The 20,041-nt window shown below is 49.9% G+C and overlaps 1 protein-coding gene across 1 annotated transcript in view; it reads left to right on the top strand.

Moving 5' to 3' along the window:
• Window positions 1–977: 977 nt before the first annotated feature.
• The window catches only part of LOC141077552 (uncharacterized), a 30,783-nt gene continuing 11,719 nt past the window's right edge, over window positions 978–20,041 (top strand). The window contains exons 1-4 of the mRNA XM_073564554.1: window positions 978–2,887; window positions 7,127–7,276; window positions 7,406–7,585; window positions 8,171–8,261. Coding sequence (XP_073420655.1) covers window positions 2,861–2,887; window positions 7,127–7,276; window positions 7,406–7,585; window positions 8,171–8,261 — 448 coding nt within the window. The 5' untranslated portion in view covers window positions 978–2,860. The remainder of the gene's footprint in view (window positions 2,888–7,126; window positions 7,277–7,405; window positions 7,586–8,170; window positions 8,262–20,041) is intronic.

Consider the following 20,041-nt stretch of genomic DNA (forward strand, 5'->3'; position numbering starts at 1 on the left):
TACACACACGGCTCCGCTCCGTACACCTCGTACACACACAGCTCCGCTCCGTACACCTCGTACACACAGGGCTCTGCTCCGTACACCTCGTACACATGCGGCTCCGCTCCGTACACCTCGTACACACGCGGCTCAGCTCCGTACACCTCGTACACACGCGGCTCCGCTCCGTACACCTCGTACACACAGGGCTCTGCTCCGTACACCTCGTACACACACGGCTCCGCTCCGTACACCTCGTACACACGCGGCTCAGCTCCGTACACCTCGTACACACACGGCTCTGCTCCGTACACCTCGTACACACAGGGCTCCGCTCCGTACACCTCGTACACACACGGCTCCGCTCCGTACACCTCGTACACACACGGCTCCGCTCCGTACACCTCGTACACACACAGCTCCGCTCCGTACACCTCGTACACACGGCTCTGCTCCGTACACCTCGTACACACACGGCCCTGCTCCGTACACCTCGTACACACACAGCTCTGCTCCGTACACCTCGTACACTCACGGCTCCGCTCCGTACACCTCGTACACACACGGCTCCGCTCCGTACACCTCGTACACACGCGGCTCCGCACACCTCGTACACACACGGCTCTGCTCCGTACACCTCGTACACACGCGGCTCCGCTCCGTACACCTCGTACACACGGCTCCGCTCCGTACACTCCGTACACACACGGCTCCGCTCCGTACACCTCGTACACACGCGGCTGCGCTCCGTACACCTCGTACACACACGGCTCTGCTACATCCACCCTGTAAACCCCTCCTGACCCCACACAGAAACTTCCCTTCATCCAGCACCATGACAACCAGCACAGCAGAGTCCTGCACACACTGAGGCCCCTGATCATGTGACCCCTGACTCCTCCCCTCCTGTGACCTCATCACAGGTCCTGTGCGCACAGAGCAGCCATATATGTGGAGTGCGGCTCTGCAGGTTAGTGATGGGCAGTCCGGCTTTTCTTGCGCCTTTCCCCACTTTTCTCAGTCCTGTCCCCTCACTATAAAGCCTGGGCCTCATTATACAGCTGTACAGGGGTCTAGTGAAGGCTTTTTAGCCCTTTCCTCAGACTGTAGCTCCTGGGATCAGGCCCTCACTCCTGTCCCTTCACTATAAAGCCTGGGCCTCATTATACAGCTGTACAGGGGTCTAGTGAAGGCTTTTTAGCCCTTTCCTCAGACTGTAGCTCCTGGGAACAGGCCCTCACTCCTGTCCCCTCACTATAAAGCCTGGGCCTCATTATACAGCTGTACAGGGGACTAGTGAAGGCTTTTTAGCCCTTTCCTCAGACTGTAGCTCCTGGGCACAGGCCCTCACTCCTGTCCCTTCACTGTAAAGCCTGGGCCTCATTATACAGCTGTACAGGGGACTAGTGAAGACTTTTTAGCCCTTTCCTCAGACTGTAGCTCCTGGGAACAGTCCCTCTCTCCTGTCCCTTCACTGTAAAGCCTGGGCCTCATTATACAGCTGTACAGGGGTCTAGTGAAGGCTTTTTAGCCCTTTCCTCAGACTGTAGCTCCTGGGCACAGGCCCTCACTCCTGTCCCTTCAATATAAAGCCTGGGCCTCATTATACAGCTGTACAGGGGTCTAGTGAAGGCTTTTTAGCCCTTTCCTCAGACTGTAGCTCCTGGGATCAGGCCCTCACTCCTGTCCCTTCACTATAAAGCCTGGGCCTCATTATACAGCCGTACAGGGGTCTAGTGAAGGCTTTTTAGCCCTTTCCTCAGACTGTAGCTCCTGGGCACAGGCCCTCACTCCTGTCCCTTCACTATAAAGCATGGGCCTCATTATACAGCTGTACAGGGGTCTAGTGAAGGCTTTTTAGCCCTTTCCTCAGTCTGTAGCCCCTGGGCACAGACCCTCACTCCAGTCCCTTCACTATAAAGCTTGGGCCTCATTATACAGCTGTACAGGGGTCTAGTGAAGGCTTTTTAGCCCTTTCCTCAGACTGTAGCTCCTGGGCACAGGCCCTCACTCCTGTCACTTCACTATAAAGCCTGGGTCTCATTATACAGCTGTACAGGGGTGTAGTGAAGGCTTTTTAGCCCTTTCCTCAGACTGTAGCTCCTGGGATCAGGCCTTCACTCCTGTCCCTTCACTATAAAGCCTGGGCCTCATTATACAGCTGTACAGGGGTCTAGTGAAGGCTTTTTAGCCCTTTCCTCAGACTGTAGCTTCTGGAAACAGGCCCTCCCTCCTGTCCCTTCACTATAAAGCTTGGGTCTCATTATACAGCTGTACAGGGGTCTAGTGAAGGCTTTTTAGCCCTTTCCTCAGACTGTAGCTCCTGGGCACAGGCCCTCACTCCTGTCACTTCACTATAAAGCCTGGGTCTCATTATACAGCTGTACAGGGGTGTAGTGAAGGCTTTTTAGCCCTTTCCTCAGACTGTAGCTCCTGGGATCAGGCCTTCACTCCTGTCCCTTCACTATAAAGCCTGGGCCTCATTATACAGCTGTACAGGGGTCTAGTGAAGGCTTTTTAGCCCTTTCCTCAGACTGTAGCTTCTGGAAACAGGCCCTCCCTCCTGTCCCTTCACTATAAAGCTTGGGTCTCATTATACAGCTGTACAGGGGTCTAGTGAAGGCTTTTTAGCCCTTTCCTCAGACTGTAGCTCCTGGGCACAGGCCCTCACTCCTGTCCCTTCACTATAAAGCCTGGGCCTCATTATACAGCTGTACAGGGGTCTAGTGAAGGCTTTTTAGCCCTTTCCTCAGACTGTAGCTCCTGGGAACAGGCCCTCTCTCCTGTCCCTTCACTATAAAGTGTGGGGTGCAGCACGCAAGCATCCCATAAGCAAAGCATCACAGAAGCTAAGCATCCAGCAAAACGGCAGTTATACATGGAAGTTAGTCAGGGCAGGAGTCAGGTAACCCACACTTTGCTCTCCCCTTTAACCATGTGCTTTATTTTTATCCTCCTGTGTTCCCTTGCCATCCACATTCACCACCCTATCCCCCCTCCATCATGACTCGTACACATCAGCCCCTCTATACTTCCCTTTCCCATGTACAGCTCACATGTACTCCTCACCTTCCTGAGAAACCCTAGCCCATCTTGCCCAAACACATCGCAGAAAAAAACTACTTACAATTCCAACAACTATTTGCTCTTTATCTTCCTACTCCTACTGATTTCAGGGGACATCTCCCCCAACCCTGGGCCACCATCCCCCAACCTCAACCCCTACCCTACCTCATATCGAAACCAAAATAATCTTATTACCATTACTTGCACTCCCTCATCTCCATCTTTTAATTGTGCCCTCTGGAATCCACGGTCTGCTTGTAACAAGCTTCCTTTCCTACACAACTACTTTTTGAACAACTCTCTTAATAATAATAATAATAATAATCTTTATTTTTATATAGCGCTAACATATTCCGCAGCGCTTTACAGTTTTTGCACACATTTTCATCACTGTCCCCGATGGGGCTCACAATCTAAATTCCCTATCAGTATGTCTTTAGAATGTGGGAGGAAACCGGAGTGCCCGGAGGAAACCCACGCAAACACGGGGAGAACATACAAACTCCTTGCAGATGTTGTCCTTGGTGGGATTCGAACCCAGGACTCCAGCGCTGCAAGGCTGCAGCGCTAACCACTGAGCCACCGTGCTGCCCTCTCTTAATCTGTTGGCCCTCACTGAAACCTGGATTCAGGATTCTGACACTGTCTCTCCTACTGCCATTTCCTACGGTGGCTTACAATTCTCTCACTCCCCGAGACCCACAAACAGACATGGTGGTGGAGTCGGCATACTCCTGTCCCCACAATGCACTTTCCAGGTCATCCCCCCCAGTTCCATCACTCTTATTCCCTTTTGAGGTCCACACCATCAGGCTCTTCCGTCCCCTCTCCCTCAGGGTTGCGGTCATATACCGGCCCCCAGGCTCAACCACCCACTTCCTTGACCACTTTTCAGCCTGGCTGCCGCACTTCATGTCCTCAGAACTTCCAACCCTCATCCTGGGAGACTTCAACATCCCCATTAACAGCCCTACTTTCACATCTGCATCCCAGCTTCTATCACTAACCACCTCTCTAGGCCTCTCGCAGCTTTCAACCTCTGAGACACCCAAGGACGGCAACACCCTTGATCTGGTATTTGTCCGGCTCTGCTCAATCTCCCACCTAAATAACTCACCGCTTCCACTCTCTGACCACAACATTCTCTCCTTCACACTCACAAATCCTCGCCCACCACAGCTCACTCGTACCTCCCACACAGTCAGAAATCTACAAGCCATTAACCCTCAGACACTTTCAGATTCCCTACACTCATCACTGTCCCCTATCTCCTCTTTTTCCTGTCCTAATCTGGCTGTTCATCACTACAATGACACGCTTAGAAGCACCCTTGACCAAGTAGCTCCCCTCACCCTCAGAACCTCCAAACACAGAGTAAAACAGCCCTGGCTCACATCACAAACTCACCTTCTCCAGCGATGCTCTAGGAGTGCTGAACGCCTATGGAGAAAAACCCTCACACCAGAAGACTTCATCCACTTCAAATTTATGTTAAGAACCTATAACGCTGCCCTTCACCTCGCCAAACAGAACTACTTCACCACCCTGATCTCCTCACTAGCCAACAACCCCAAGAAACTTTTTGACACTTTTCACTCCCTCCTCGGCCAAAAGCACAAGCCCCTATCACAGACATTTGTGCTGATGACCTGGCCTCCCACTTTACAGAAAAAATAGATAATATCCGTCAGGAAATCTGCTCCCAACCACCAAGTGCTGTGACTCCCATCCCTTCCTGCATCTTCCCTGGCTCACTTTCCACATTTGATCCCATCACAGAAGAAGAAGTCTCCAGACTCCTCTCTTCTTCTCGTCCGACTACATGCACTACCGACCCCATGCCCTCACATCTCCTCCAGTCTCTCTCTCCAGTCGTCACAACCCACCTAACTACAATCTTTAATCTCTCCCGCTCCTCGGGCATTTTCCCATCCTCCTTCAAACACGCCATTGTTACTCCATTACTAAAGAAACCTGCTCTCGACCCATCCTGCACAAACAACTACAGACCAGTCTCCAATCTCCCCTTCATCTCTAAACTTTTGGAGCACCTAGTTTACTCCCGCCTTACCCGTTACCTCTCCACTGCCTTCTAGACCCTTCACAGTCCGGCTTCCGCCCCCTACATTCGACTGAAACTGCACTTATCAAAGTGACCAATGACCTTCTGACAGCAAAACGTAACGGTGACCACTCTCTGCTCATTCTTCTCGATCTATCTGCAGCTTTCGACACTGTTGACCACCATCTCCTACTCTCTAGGCTCCAGTCACTAGGCATTAAGGACACTGCACTCTCCTGGTTCTCTTCTTATCTCTCTGACCTCTCCTTCAGTGTTTTGTTCTCTGGCTCCACGTCATCTCCTCTTCCTCTTGCTGTCGGGGTACCTCAGGGCTCAGTCCTTGGCCCCCTTCTTTTCTCTCTCTATACGGCCCCAATTGGACAGACCATCAGCAGATTTGGCTTTCAGTACCATCTTTATGCTGATGACACACAACTATGTACATCTTCCCCCGACCTTACCTCCTCTGTACTACAGAACGCCAGTGACTGTCTGTCTACAGTCTCCAACGTCATGTTCACTATCTGAAACTCAACCTCTCTAAAACTGAACTTCTTCTGCTCCCGCCATCTACTAACCTCCCTTAAATCTGACATTTCCCTCTCCGTGGATGGTACCACAATAACAACCCTGCAGCAGGCGCGCTGTCTGGGTGTTATGTTTGACACCAATCTCTACTTCACATCCCATGTACAATCTCTTGCCCGCTCTTGCTGCTTACACCTAAAGAACATCTCTTGAATTCGCCCTTTTCTCACCATGGAAACAACAAAAACCCTCACTGTAGCATTGATCCACTCCCGCCTGGATTACTGCAATGCTCTATTAATTGTCCTCCCCGTCACTCGACTATCCCCTCTCCAGTCCATACTTAATGCAGCAGCCAGTGTCATCCATCTGGCTAATCGATACTCGGACGTGTCCGCTCTTCGTCAGTCATTACACTGGCTGCCCATTCATTATAGGATCCGATTCAAAGTACTTGTTCTCATCCACAAAGCTCTCCATGGTGCGGCACCCCCCTACATCTCCTCCCTCATTTCTTTCTATCGGCCTAGCCGATCGCTGCGCTCTGCAAACGACTTTCGACTAACCTCTGCACTAATCCGTACCTCCCACTCCCGACTCCAAGACTTCTCCCGTGCTGCTCCTATACTCTGGAATGCTCTACCCCAAGATATTAGGACTAACCACAGTTTGCATAGTTTTAGGCGCTCCTTCAAAACACATTTGTTCAGAGCGGCTTATCACATTCACTAATCAAAGTCATTCTATGTGTAAGTGTGCGTGTGTAGCCCATTCACTATCTCCATCCATCCTTCACTCCCTCAAGATGGCTGGACCTTCATTGTAAATACACCATTGTAAATACACACCTGTACTCTGTATCTCCCCCACCTCATTGTAGATTGTAAGCTCTCTGAGCAGGGTCATCTTATTTCGTCTTATTTTGCTTTAATTATTGTATTGTTAACGTTGTTACTTATGACTTGTGTTTTGAAACTGTTAAACTGTAAAGCGCTGCGGAATATGTTGGCGCTATATAAATAAAGATTATTATTATTATTGAAGATTCCAGTGCGGGGAAGATGGGAAACCTTCATATAGACGGCCGGTGGGGATGGAGGCAGTGACCGACTCTGGCCAAATCTGTCTCTAGAGCCGCAGTAGAAGATGAAGATGTCGTCCTCATCATGAAGGAGTTATTTCTCATGTCGCGTGTAATGAATATCTCCTGCAGTATTGCTAATGCCGATTCCAGTGTCGGTAATGAGACGAGAATTAGCGTTATGGAAGATGAGTCTATGAGGAACGTGTTCAGCTGCCGACTCCGAGGAGGAAACTGCTTGTTGTCTGTGGCCTAAATATATAGGTTTTATTAGTAGATGTCAGGGAAGAAAACTAAACCCTGTAAGATAATAAATCTCCTCATATGTTTCCCTTATTATCTCCAGTAATTGTATTATTACACAGGATTCTTATGGTGTTACATCGGATCATCTTCTTCTCATTCAGGTCTCTACAATATCGGATCCTCTCAGTGAAGATCTTCTACAGAAGAGAATTTTCCTGATTTACCCATCAGGGATGGATATGGACAGAGACAAGATGGCGGAGAGGATATTACACCTCACCCTAGAGATCCTCTTCCGTCTCACTGGAGAGGTGAGAGATTCTGATGACGTCACATTACATCATTCTTATCTATGGGAATAAAAGATGGACAGAACTGGAGAGGTGAGGACTCTGGAAATGTCTGTAGTGAGATTTATTACTGTGTCTCTCCATAACCAGGATTACACAGTGGTGAAGAAGACCTCTAGTGATCGCTGTCAGGACCCTGTGTCTGAGGGATGGGGAAGACCCCTGAGCCCAATCACGGGGCCTCCACCTCACCCCCTGATCCATGAGGACATCAATGACCAGAAGATCCTAGAACTCATCTACAAGATGATTGAGCTGCTGACTGGAGAGGTGACACTGCTGGGAATGCTGGGACATTATACAGTAACACTATGAAGGGATCGGGGGATGACGGTATCATTGTATGTGTCAGGTTCCTATAAGGTGTCAGGATGTCGCTGTCTATTTCTCCATGGAGGAGTGGGAGTATTTAGAAGGACACAGAGATCTGTACAAGGACGTCATAATGGAGGTTCCCCAGCCCCTCACATCTCCAGGTAATAGACAGGACTAAATACACACGGCCTATAATTATCTGTATGTAGAGAATGAATTCAGTCCCTGTATGTGTTTCCTCCAGATCTATCCAGTAAGAGGACAACACCAGAGAGATGTCCCCGTCCTCTTCTTCCACAGGACTGTAACCAAGAAGATCCCAGTGCTCCTCAGGATCATCAGGTAGATGGAGAGAAGGTGTCAGGAGATCTCCCCTATGATGTGTAGACGGCTGTGAAGGTCTTGTGCTCAGTCTTGTTTTATCCACCAGTATTATATGTTTTATACTTGTGTAATGAGAACGGTGGAAATGGCAGGATTAGAGCTGATCATAGATGGGACTTCTCCATCTGTCTGTGACTTTTACAATATTTGTTTCAGGGTGAAGATCTGACCCATATTAATACTACAGAGACATATGTGAGGGGTGATGAGTGGTGTAAAGAGGAGATTCCCACATATGACTACCCAGGTGAGTAGTAACCACTGAATGCAGAGAAGTCACAGATTCCTCTCAGTCACCGGCTGTGGCTGCTTTATCGGTGGTGTAGTCCGGCCGTATTACCATGATCACCATTTTGCCTCTAGACCACAACATTCTCCTCCACCCTAAACTGTTCAAATGACTTTGGGCAGTGAAAGCCCTTTTCTATAGAACTTACAACCAATTACATTGTTTTTGATCCTAAGGAATTTAGATTACTGCACAATCTCTCCTGAAATGGGGAGCAATATTATTTTCTTTGTGCAGTGGATGATTTTGCAAACTCCCCTCTCCCGCTCTCTGACCACAATCTTCTTTCATTCTCTATCAAGAACTGCCAGGCCGCTCAGGTCTCCCCCACTGTCCATACTTATAGAAACATACAGGCCATTAACACCCAGAAACTTATAAAGAACTTGCAGTCTTCATTGGCCCCTATCTCCTCCCTCTCATGTCCTGATTCTGCACTGAAGCATTACAATGAAACACTTCAAACTGCCCTGGATGAATTTGCACCCCCTATAAATAGAACACCACAACACAGACGGCGACAACCCTGGCACACCCTGCAAACACGTTTCCTACAGCGATGCTCCAGGTGCGCCGAACGTCTGTGGAGAAAATCCAATCTACACAAAGATTTCATCCATTATAAGTTTATGCTTAGAACATACAACACTGCCCTTCACCTCTCCAAACAAACCTATTTCAACACCCTCATCACCTCACTGTCCAATAACCCGAAACGTCTCTTTGACACTTATCATTCTCTACTCAACCCAAGAGTACAGGCCCCAACCACAGAGCTCTGAGCTGACGATCTGGCCAATTACTTCAAAGAAAAAATTGACCAGATTCGACAGGAAATTATCTCCCAATCACCACATACCATGAACTGTCCTCCCTCCTCCACTGCATCTAGCTCACTCTCTGATTTTGAACCAGTAACAGAAGAAGAAGTAAGCAGGCTCCTTGAATCTTCTCGCCCAACCTTTTGCATCAGTGACCCATTTCCGTCACATCTCCTCCAGTCCCTTTCCCCTGCTGTCACCCCTCACCTAACTAAAATATTTAACCTCTCTCTCTCTCTTCTGGTATCTTTCCCTCCTCATTTAAGCATGCCATCACACATCCACTACTTAAAAAACCACCCCTCGACCAAAACTGTGCCGCTAACTATAGACCTGTCTCTAATCTTCCCTTCATCTCTAAACTCCTGGAACGCCTGGTCCACTCCCATCTTATCCGCTATCTCTCTGATAACTCTCTTCTCGACCCTCTCCAATCCGGTTTACGCTCCTTACACTCTACTGAAACTACCCTCACTAAAGTCTCTAATGATCTACTAACAGCTAAACCAAATGGTCATTACTCCATGCTAATTCTCTTGGATCTCTCTGCAGCATTCGACACTGTGGATCTGTAAAATAATGCGTATTCTTTGTAAAATACTTAGGACTAGTTACCAGATAAAAATATAGTGGTTTATTTGGATTCTTCCATCAAAGAAAAGATTATTACAGAAAAACATAAAAATAGGTGAAAGAGAGATTGTCCATTAGTTCATAGCAAAAGCTTGTCACCTTCTTTCTCTGGGATTCCACATGGCAAATGGCCTCTGTCTCTCTTAGGCTTCTTCGTAGTAAAGTTACATACCAGCTGTTCAGTTATGTCCGTGCAGAGATGACATCTTGCGTCTGTGTCTCATGATGGTGAGGGAAGGAGCGAGCGACCTCTAGAGTGAGCCATGAATTATATACGTCTCTTAAAGCACGTGATCTCTGTATATATGGAGTTTGACATTTACCTCAAGCTAAACTTAAATATGTAGTGGAGCTGACATTTACCACTTGCTAAAATAGCACATGCAGTGTCAGTGGAAGGCAATGTCCAGTACAGAACTGAGTGTGATAAGAATACAACTCCATAACTAATATATATATAAATCCATAACTAATATAAATCCACAACTAATAATATTTAACAATTCCCCCTTTTCAGGGAGACAGACATTAATTGGAACCCTCAAAATATAACAAGATCTTCTTTCTTCTTTTCTTCTTCTTTGACAAAATAATTTAATATCAATAATAATAATATCAGATTACTGTTATACGTACTCAATGACATAATTGATGTGAATTCATGTTATGGTAAGCCGTGAACAATATTCATATAAAATATGTGTAATTATACTTCCCTAAGTCTAAATTGAAGCATCTCAGGTCCAGTCATCATCATCTGATGTCATCTGGTCTTCATTTTGATATCTTCTGTCTTCTTCTTGGTTCTTTTAAAAACACAGTTTTTCTCTAGCATATAGATGTTGTAGGAATCGTGTTGTGTATAAAATCAAAGTTCATAAATTCAAATTTTGATAAGAAACAAAGTCTATAGATGAAATGCAGCTTTAATATCTGTGCAGTGTCACCTTTAAAAACCTGGGCTTACATTGGCTCGCCTTGGATATTCTGGAATCCTCCATCGGCACTGGTCTTTGAACAGGTGTGACGTCTTTGGTCAGCAAAGCAAGGGTTAAAATGACTCTTCCTTGCTAAACATAGCACCATAACCAGTCCTTGTCCTAATGCACAGGACACAGGTCAGGGTTGTAGCTTCCTGACAATTACCTTATTGTTCACCAGCCTTCATCGAAGCTTTTCAGGTGATTGAAAACCTCTGGAACTTGGTAAGAGCGTGATAACACAGTTCATCTCAGCATCATAGGATCATCGTCCTCTGGTTGTCAGGTTAGACACTTTAATTGTGACTGTCAGTGGTGGATACTGCACTTGTGGCTGTCAGTGGTGGATACTGCACTTGTGGCTGTCAGTGGTGGATACTGCACTTGTGGCTGTCAGTGGTGGATACTGCACTTGTGACTGTCACTGGTGGATACTGCACTTGTGACTGTCAGTGGTGGATACTGCACTTGTGACTGTCAGTGGTGGATACTGCACTTGTGACTGTCAGTGGTGGATACTGCACTTGTGACTGTCAGTGGTGGGTGGATACTGCACTTGTGACTGTCAGTGGTGGATACTGCACTTGTGACTGTCAGTGGTGGATACTGCACTTGTGACTGTCAGTGGTGGATTCTGCACTTGAGACTGTCAGTGGTGGATACTGCACTTGTGACTGTCAGTGGTGGATACTGCACTTGTGACTGTCAGTGGTGGATTCTGCACTTGTGGCTGTCAGTGGTGGATGCTGCACTTGTGACTGTCAGTGGTGGATGCTGCACTTGTGACTGTCAGTGGTGGTTACTGCACTTGTGACTGTCAGTGGTGGATTGTGCACTTGTAACTGTCAGTGGTGGATTGTGCACTTGTGACTGTCAGTGGTGGATACTGCACTTGTGACTGTCAGTGGTGGATACTGCACTTGTGACTGTCAGTGGTGGATACTGCACTTGTGACTGTCAGTGGTGGATACTGCACTTGTGGCTGTCAGTGGTGGATACTGCACTTGTGGCTGTCAGTGGATACTGCACTTGTGACTGTCAGTGGTGGATACTGCACTTGTGACTGTCAGTGGTGGATACTGCACTTGTGACTGTCAGTGGTGGATACTGCACTTGTGACTGTCAGTGGTGGATACTGCACTTGTGGCTGTCAGTGGTGGATACTGCACTTGTGACTGTCAGTGGTGGATACTGCACTTGTGACTGTCAGTGGTGGATTCTGCACTTGTGGCTGTCAGTGGTGGATACTGCACTTGTGACTGTCAGTGGTGGATACTGCACTTGTGACTGTCAGTGGTGGATACTGCACTTGTGACTGTCAGTGGTGGATACTGCACTTGTGACTGTCAGTGGTGGATACTGCACGTGTGACTGTCAGTGGTGGATACTGCACGTGTGACTGTCAGTGGTGGATACTGCACTTGTGACTGTCAGTGGTGGATACTGCACTTGCGACTGTCAGTGGTGGATACTGCACTTGCGGCTGTCAGTGGTGGATACTGCACTTGCGACTGTCAGTGGTGGATACTGCACTTGTGACTGTCAGTGTTGGATACTGCACTTGTGACTGTCAGTGTTGGATACTGCACTTGTGACTGTCAGTGTTGGATACTGCACTTGTGACTGTCAGTGGTGGATACTGCACTTGTGACTGTCAGTGGTGGATACTGCACTTGTGACTGTCAGTGGTGGATACTGCACTTGTGACTGTCAGTGGTGGATACTGCACTTGTGACTGACAGTGGTGGATACTGCACTTGTGACTGACAGTGGTGGATACTGCACTTGTGACTGTCAGTGGTGGATACTGCAATCATGGCTGTCAGTGGTGGATACTACACTTGTGACTGTCAGTGGTGGATACTGCACTTGTGACTGTCAGTGGTGGATACTGCACTTGTGACTGTCAGTGGTGGATACTGCACTTGTGACTGTCAGTGGTGGATACTGCACTTGTGGCTGTCAGTGGTGGATACTGCACTTGTGGCTGTCAGTGGTGGATACTGCACTTGTGGCTGTCAGTGGTGGATACTGCACTTGTGACTGTCAGTGGTGGATACTGCACTTGTGACTGTCAGTGGTGGATACGGCACTTGTGACTGTCAGTGGTGGATACTGCACTTGTGACTGTCAGTGGTGGATACTGCACTTGTGACTGTCAGTGGTGGATACTGCACTTGTGACTGTCAGTGGTGGATACTGCACTTGTGACTGTCAGTGGTGGATACTGGACTTGTGGCTGTCAGTGGTGGATACTGCACTTGTGACTGTCAGTGGTGGATACTGCACTTGTGTTAGCACCGCTCCTCGCTCCCCGGCTGTACTCACCGCTCCCGCTCCTGGTCCGGCTTCCTCCTCAGTCTCTGCGTTGACGCGCGCCCCCGCTCTGCGCGCTTTCCGGCAGCTGGTCTCCCGACGTCCTCCTCCACTTCCCTCGGCCGCGCGCATGGTACCCCTGCGCACGCGCCGGAGGGTTAGATCGTGCGCCTATGGCAGTCTGTCGGCGTGACCTGCTCAGATCCCGCCCGACCTATCAGCGCCCTCCACTAGGTATTTCAGGCCGCCCTCCCCTAGGGGAGGCGCCTAACTATTGAGTTATTGTCTCTTGTGTCTGGGCCGTGCTCGCTGCTGTAGCAGCTGCTATCCTGTTTACCCTCTGTGCTGCCTGCCTTTGTGCTCCCTGTCCCTGTGCTCCCTGTCTCTGTGCTTCCTGCTGTGCCATCGTGTTATCGCTGTGTCTCCTGCTCCTGCCCGCTGTTTAACCCTCTGTGTCCTCTCTCCTTTTAGTGTTGCTCCCTTTCCTGCCTCCTGCTGGTCCCGCCGTCCCACCTTCCACTCCTTCCGCCTACGGATCCCGGTGTACCCGTCTCCTCCTCGGATCTTCCACTACTCCTCTTCATCGCTCACCCTCTTGAGCCGACCCCTGGTCCTGGCTGCCGTGGCGCTTGAACTCCCCGAGTCTGTTCCCTAACGATCCCTGTATAGGGGTCGGTCCACTTGGTGCGCTCACTCGGGGAGGGTTCGGTGTCACGGCCCAGTGGGTCCACTCTCGCTTCCGGCACCCGAAGTGTAACAACTTGTGACTGTCAGTGGTGGATACTGCACTTGTGACTGTCAGTGGTGAATTCTGCACTTGTGGCTGTCAGTGGTGGATACTGCACTTGTGACTGTCAGTGGTGGATTCTGCACTTGTGGCTGTCAGTGGTGGATACTGCACTTGTGACTGTCAGTGGTGGATACTGCACTTGTGACTGTCAGTGGTGGATACTGCACTTGTGACTGTCAGTGGTGGATACTGCACTTGTGACTGTCAGTGGTGGATACTGCACTTGTGACTGTCAGTGGTGGATACTGCACTTGTGACTGTCAGTGGTGGATACTGCACTTGTGACTGTCAGTGGTGGATTCTGCACTTGTGTCTGTCAGTGGTGGATTCTGCACTTGTGTCTGTCAGTGGTGGATTCTGCACTTGTGGCTGTCAGTGGTGGATTCTGCACTTGTGGCTGTCAGTGGTGGATTCTGCACTTGTGGCTGTCAGTGGTGGATACTGCACTTGTGGCTGTCAGTGGTGGATACTGCACTTGTGGCTGTCAGTGGTGGATTCTGCACTTGTGGCTGTCAGTGGTGGATACTGCACTTGTGGCTGTCAGTGGTGGATACTGCACTTGTGACTGTCAGTGGTGGATACTGCACTTGTGACTGTCAGTGGTGGATACTGCACTTGTGACTGTCAGTGGTGGATACTGCACTTGTGGCTGTCAGTGGTGGATACTGCACTTGTGACTGTCAGTGGTGGATACTGCACTTGTAAGTAACACAGTCTATTACTCAGTAATCATAGCTTTGTTACCTTCTGGGACTTCTGGATAGCGGCATTCTTCTTCTTGCAACTGATAAGAATCAATTTTAATATGAAAAGTCTTTATTAACGTAATTTCAGTATCTTGCTTGAAGTCTTCATTCCCTATTCTATACCAAATCTGGTAATTTTCCTATCCTATAATATCACAGCGTACCATAGCAATCAGTAATATCCATATAATTATTATCAGAATTTGTACCGTATATGGATTTCAATGTTTGAAATAATAAACCAATAATAAGTGATAATACATTATTATCCATATTCTTCATGTGATAGAACATTTTTTTATGTCATAGGTGTAATTACCTTTTTCAACCCATAGGTGTCACTGTGTTTTATGTAACCAATGTTTTCATCTTTATTAATAAGGAATATATTTATTATACTAATAATATGTAGGAATGTATAGCCATGAACCAAAATAAGAATATATGAGTGAGCGAATGAATGAATAAAAGAATTGTTGCATATAACTCAGAAGTGAAACATTTTCCTTTGTAATAACCATATCATCGCTATATTTAATGAAGCAATATTCTCAGTAGATATTACTTTATTAAACATTGATGAAAGGAAAAATAAAAATTTAAGAATTAAAATAAAAATAGATTAGAAAATTAACTAGATGTGTATTTCCTGAAGGAAGTACAGATAGTGGTTTGAAATGGTGCCCGGGCTGCCCCTTTAAGAGAGACTTGCCTGCTGCCCCTGCAAGACTTTCAACTCTGCATCCATTTTAACTGTGGGGGCCACTCGGGGGCCGATTTGGTGGGCGGGGCCAGAGAGAGAGAGAGAGAACAGAGACAGAAAGATTTTATAAAGATACTATAGCACCCCAGCTCCCATTGTAGTTCCTACCTGAGCCTCTTGGTGCAGGACATATCATGATCCGCTCACATGGCCGACATCCCCGATTCCAAGGCGATCTCGCTGTCCGCTGTCAGAGGAGGACACGGTGATGGATCTGAAGCATTCCCTGAAGTGCCTCCATGGTTCCGTCACAATCTCCTACTGAAATTACCTAATTTCTGGTCAGCTTCCAGCACGTCAATTCCGGCAGAACGTTACGTGCAAGTTTTAAATTGCTCCTTGGGGCTCTGCTGTGTACTCCTGTGTCCCGTGGGGAAAGTAAGCTCCCGGCTGGGGCAGTCTCTCTCTCAAAATCGGGACTGTCTCGCTGGATCCGGGACGGTTGGGACTCGGGAGGTATAAATGCTCCCCACCATACACCTCGTACACACACAGCTCCGCTTCATGCACCTTGTACACACGCAGCTTCACTCCGTACACCCCCGGCTCTGCTCCGCTCCATAAACACACAGCTCTGCTCCATAAACACACGGCTCCGCTCTGTACACCTCGTACATACACGGCTCTGCTCCGTACACCTTGTAAACCCCTCCTGACCCCACACAAGAACACACGGCTCTGCTACATCCACCTTGTAAAACCCCTCCTGACCCCACCCAAGTACACACATGGCTCTGCTACATCCACCTTGTAAACCCCTCCTGACCCCACCCAAGAACACACACGGCTCTGCTACATCCACCTTGTAAAACACCTCCAGACCCCACGCAAGTACACACACGGCTCTGCTACATCCACCTTGTTAAACCCCTCCTGACCCAACACAAGTACACACACACGGCACTGCTACATCCACCTTGTAAAACACCTCCTGAACCACACAAGTACACACACGGCTCTGCTACATCCACCTTGTAAAACCCCTCCTGACCCCACACAAGTACACACACGGCTCTGCTTCATCCACCTTGTAAACCCCTCCTGACCCCACACAAGTACACACACGGCTCTGCTACATCCACCTTGTAAACCCCTCCTGACCCCACACAAGTACACACACGGCTCTGCTACATCCACCTTGTAAACCCCTCCTGACCCCACACAAGTACACACACGGCTCTGCTACTACCACCTTGTAAAACCCCTCCTGACCCCACACAAGTACACACACGGCACTGCTACATCCACCTTGTAAAACCCTCCCGACCCCACACAAGTACACACACGGCTCTGCTACATCCACCTTGTAAACCCCTCCTGACCCCACACAAGTACACACACGGCTCTGCTACATCCACCTTGTAAACCCCTCCTGACCCCACACAAGTACACACACGGCTCTGCTACTACCACCTTGTAAAACCCCTCCTGACCCCACACAAGTACACACACGGCACTGCTACATCCACCTTGTAAAACCCTCCCGACCCCACACAAGTACACACGCGGCTCTGCTACATCCACCTTGTAAAACCCCTCCTGACCCCACACAAGTACACACACGGCTCTGCTTCATCCACCTTGTAAACCCCTCCTGACCCCACACAAGTACACGGCTCTGCTACATCCACCTTGTAAACCCCTCCTGACCCCACACAAGTACACACACGGCTCTGCTACATCCACCTTGTAAACCCCTCCTGACCCCACACAAGTACACACACGGCTCTGCTACTACCACCTTGTAAAACCCCTCCCTGACCCCACACAAGTACACACACGGCTCTGCTACATCCACCTTGTAAACCCCTCCTGACCCCACACAAGTACACACACAGCTCTGCTACATCCACCTTGTAAACACCTCCCTGACCCCACTGTCCCACACATAAACGTTACCTCATCCATCCAGACCAGCACCATAATGACAAGAGACCAGCACAGCAGAGTCCTGCAGCCGCCCTGATCATGTGACCCCTGACTCCTCCCCTCCTGTGACCTCATCACAGGTCCTGTGCCGGCACCGCACACCAGATTACAGCCGAAGGAAGCGATGATCATTGCTGGCCCTAAGGCTGTGTGCACACGATGCAGATTTGCAGCGGATCCGCAGCGGATTTTACCGCGCAGAAGCGTTGCATATCCGCATTGTGATGTACAGTAGCCTTAAAATCAGTGGAAAAAAAAACCGCTGTGCAGACGCTGCGGATTTTTCGGCGCGGTTTTCCTGCGGTACAAAATCCGCAGCATGTTACTTCTTTTGTGCGGTTTTCCATCTCCCCTGTCTCCAAATCTGCAGGGGGAAAACCGCACTAAAACCGCAATAAAACCGCAGGAAAAATGGAAGAAATCCGCAGGGCTAAAAAGTCATATGCACTCAGCCTAAGGGGCTGAATCACTGCGTGGGTCCCTCGCAGAGGGCGCAGGATGGGGTCAGTACATGGGGGGGCGTGGCGGCGGCCGGCGGGTATCCCAGACAGCGTGAGTGGACCCTCCCATCTCGCCAGGGCCCCGCAATTGCCCCATGTTTTCCCTATGGCAACATTTTCCCGTTAAAATGCATTGAGACTGTGCATTCCAATGACAGGAAAATGTTTTTCAAATGCAAATTGCGCAAAAACTACAAATCCGATCAACACGAAAAATACTTAGCACACCTCTCGTGGACGCTGGCTTCGAAACGACACCTCAACGGAGTCTGTGTGTGTAGCGGTTCGGGCCGCATTAATTGCGGAAATCAACTGAATTGTAATAATAATACTAGATGTGTATTTCCTGAAGGAAGTACAGATAGTGGTTTGAAATCGTACCCGGCTGCCCCTTTAAGAGAGACTTGCCTGCTGCCCCTGCAAGACTTTCAACTCAGGATCCGTTTTAACTGTGAGTGCCTCTCAGGGGCCACTTTGGCCTCAGGGTCTGATTTGGTGGGTGGGGCTCCTCAGGATCTGATTCCTTGGCCTGGGCTCCTCAGGGCTTGAATTGTTGGCCGGGATCCCTCAGGCTCCTATTTTGTGGGTGTGGCCCCTCAGGGTCAGATTTTGTGGGTGTGGCCCCTCAGGGTCAGATTTTGTGGGTGTGGCCTCTCAGGGTCCGTTTTTGTGGGTTGGGCCCCTCAGGGTCCGATTTTGTGGGTTGGGCCCCTGAGGGTCCGATTTTGTGGCCGGGGCCCCACAGGGTCCAATTTTGTGTCCGGAGCCCCTCAGGGTCCGATTTTGTGGTTGGGACCTCTCAGGGTCTGATTTTGTGGTTGGGGCCCCTCAGGGTCCGATTTTGTGGCCGGGGCCCCTCAGGGTCCGATTTTGTGGGTGGGGCCACTCAGGGTCCGATTTGGTGGGCGGGGCTACTCAGGGTCCGATTTGGTGGGCGGGGCCCCTCAGGGTCCGATTTGGTGGGCGGGGCCCCTCAGGGTCCGATTTTGTGGCCGGGGCCCCACAGGGTCCAATTTTGTGTCCGGAGCCCCTCAGGGTCCGATTTTGTGGTTGGGACCTCTCAGGGTCTGATTTTGTGGTTGGGGCCCCTCAGGGTCCGATTTTGTGGCCGGGGCCCCTCAGGGTCCGATTTTGTGGGTGGGGCCACTCAGGGTCCGATTTGGTGGGCGGGGCTACTCAGGGTCCGATTTGGTGGGCGGGGCCCCTCAGGGTCCGATTTGGTGGGTGGGGCCCCTCAGGGTCCGATTTGGCGGGCAGGTCCCCTCAGTGTCCGATTTGGCGGGCGGGTCCCCTCAGTGTCTGATTTGGTGGGCGGGGCCCCTCAGGGTCCAATTTGGTGGGCGGGGCCCCTCAGGGTCCAATTTGGTGGGCGGGGCCCCTCAGGGTCCAATTTGGTGGGCGGGGCCCCTCAGGGTCCAATTTGGTGGGCGGGGCCCCTCAGGGTCCGATGTTCTGGCCGGGGCCCCTCAGGGTCCGATTTTGTGGGTTGGGCCCCTCAGGGTCCGATTTTCTTGCCGGGGCCCCTCAGGGTCTGATTTTGTGTCCGGGGCCCCCAGGGTCCGATTTTGTGTTTGGGACCCCTCAGGGTCTGATTTTGTGGTTGGGGCCCCTCAGGGTCCGACTTTGTGGTTGGGGCCCCTCAGGGTCCGATTTTGTGGCCGGGGCCCCTCAGGGTCCGATTTTGTGGCTGGGGCCCATCGGGGTCCGATTTTGTGGCCGAGGCCCCTCAGGGTCCGATTTTGTGGCAGGGGTCAATCAGCCTCCGATCTGGAGGCCGGGGTGGCTCAGCCTCCGATTTGGAGGCCGGGATCGATCAGCCTTCGATTTGGAGGCCGGGGTCGATCAGCCTTCGATTTGGAGGCCGGGGTCGATCAGCCTTCGATTTGGAGGCCGGGGTGGCTCAGCCTCCGATTTGGAGCCTGGGGTCACTCAGCTTTCGATTTGACGTGTCGGCCCTTTAAGACTCATTTCGGTGCGCCGGCCCTTTAACAATCACTTTGGCGCGTCGGCCCTTTAAGAGCTAGTTTGGCTCACTGGGCTTCTTCTAAATCCACTTTGGCGGACATTATCTCTCAGGGGCATGTGTCATGTGATGAAGCTAGATTTGCATTTGTGCTGTGGGTTTCGCTTTAAGAGCTGATATTATGTGGCAGAAGCTCTGTCCTTGGGGCGTCATGTGACGTTCGTAGTCGTTGGCATAGTAACTGGGTGTGCCTGCGCATATCAATGAGCTCAACTGCTATTTCAATCGCCTCAGGGC

This window comes from Dendrobates tinctorius, unplaced genomic scaffold (assembly GCF_039654945.1).
Source record: "Dendrobates tinctorius isolate UK_male_01 unplaced genomic scaffold, ASM3965494v1 ptg000456l, whole genome shotgun sequence".
Taxonomy (NCBI): Eukaryota; Metazoa; Chordata; class Amphibia; order Anura; family Dendrobatidae; genus Dendrobates; species Dendrobates tinctorius.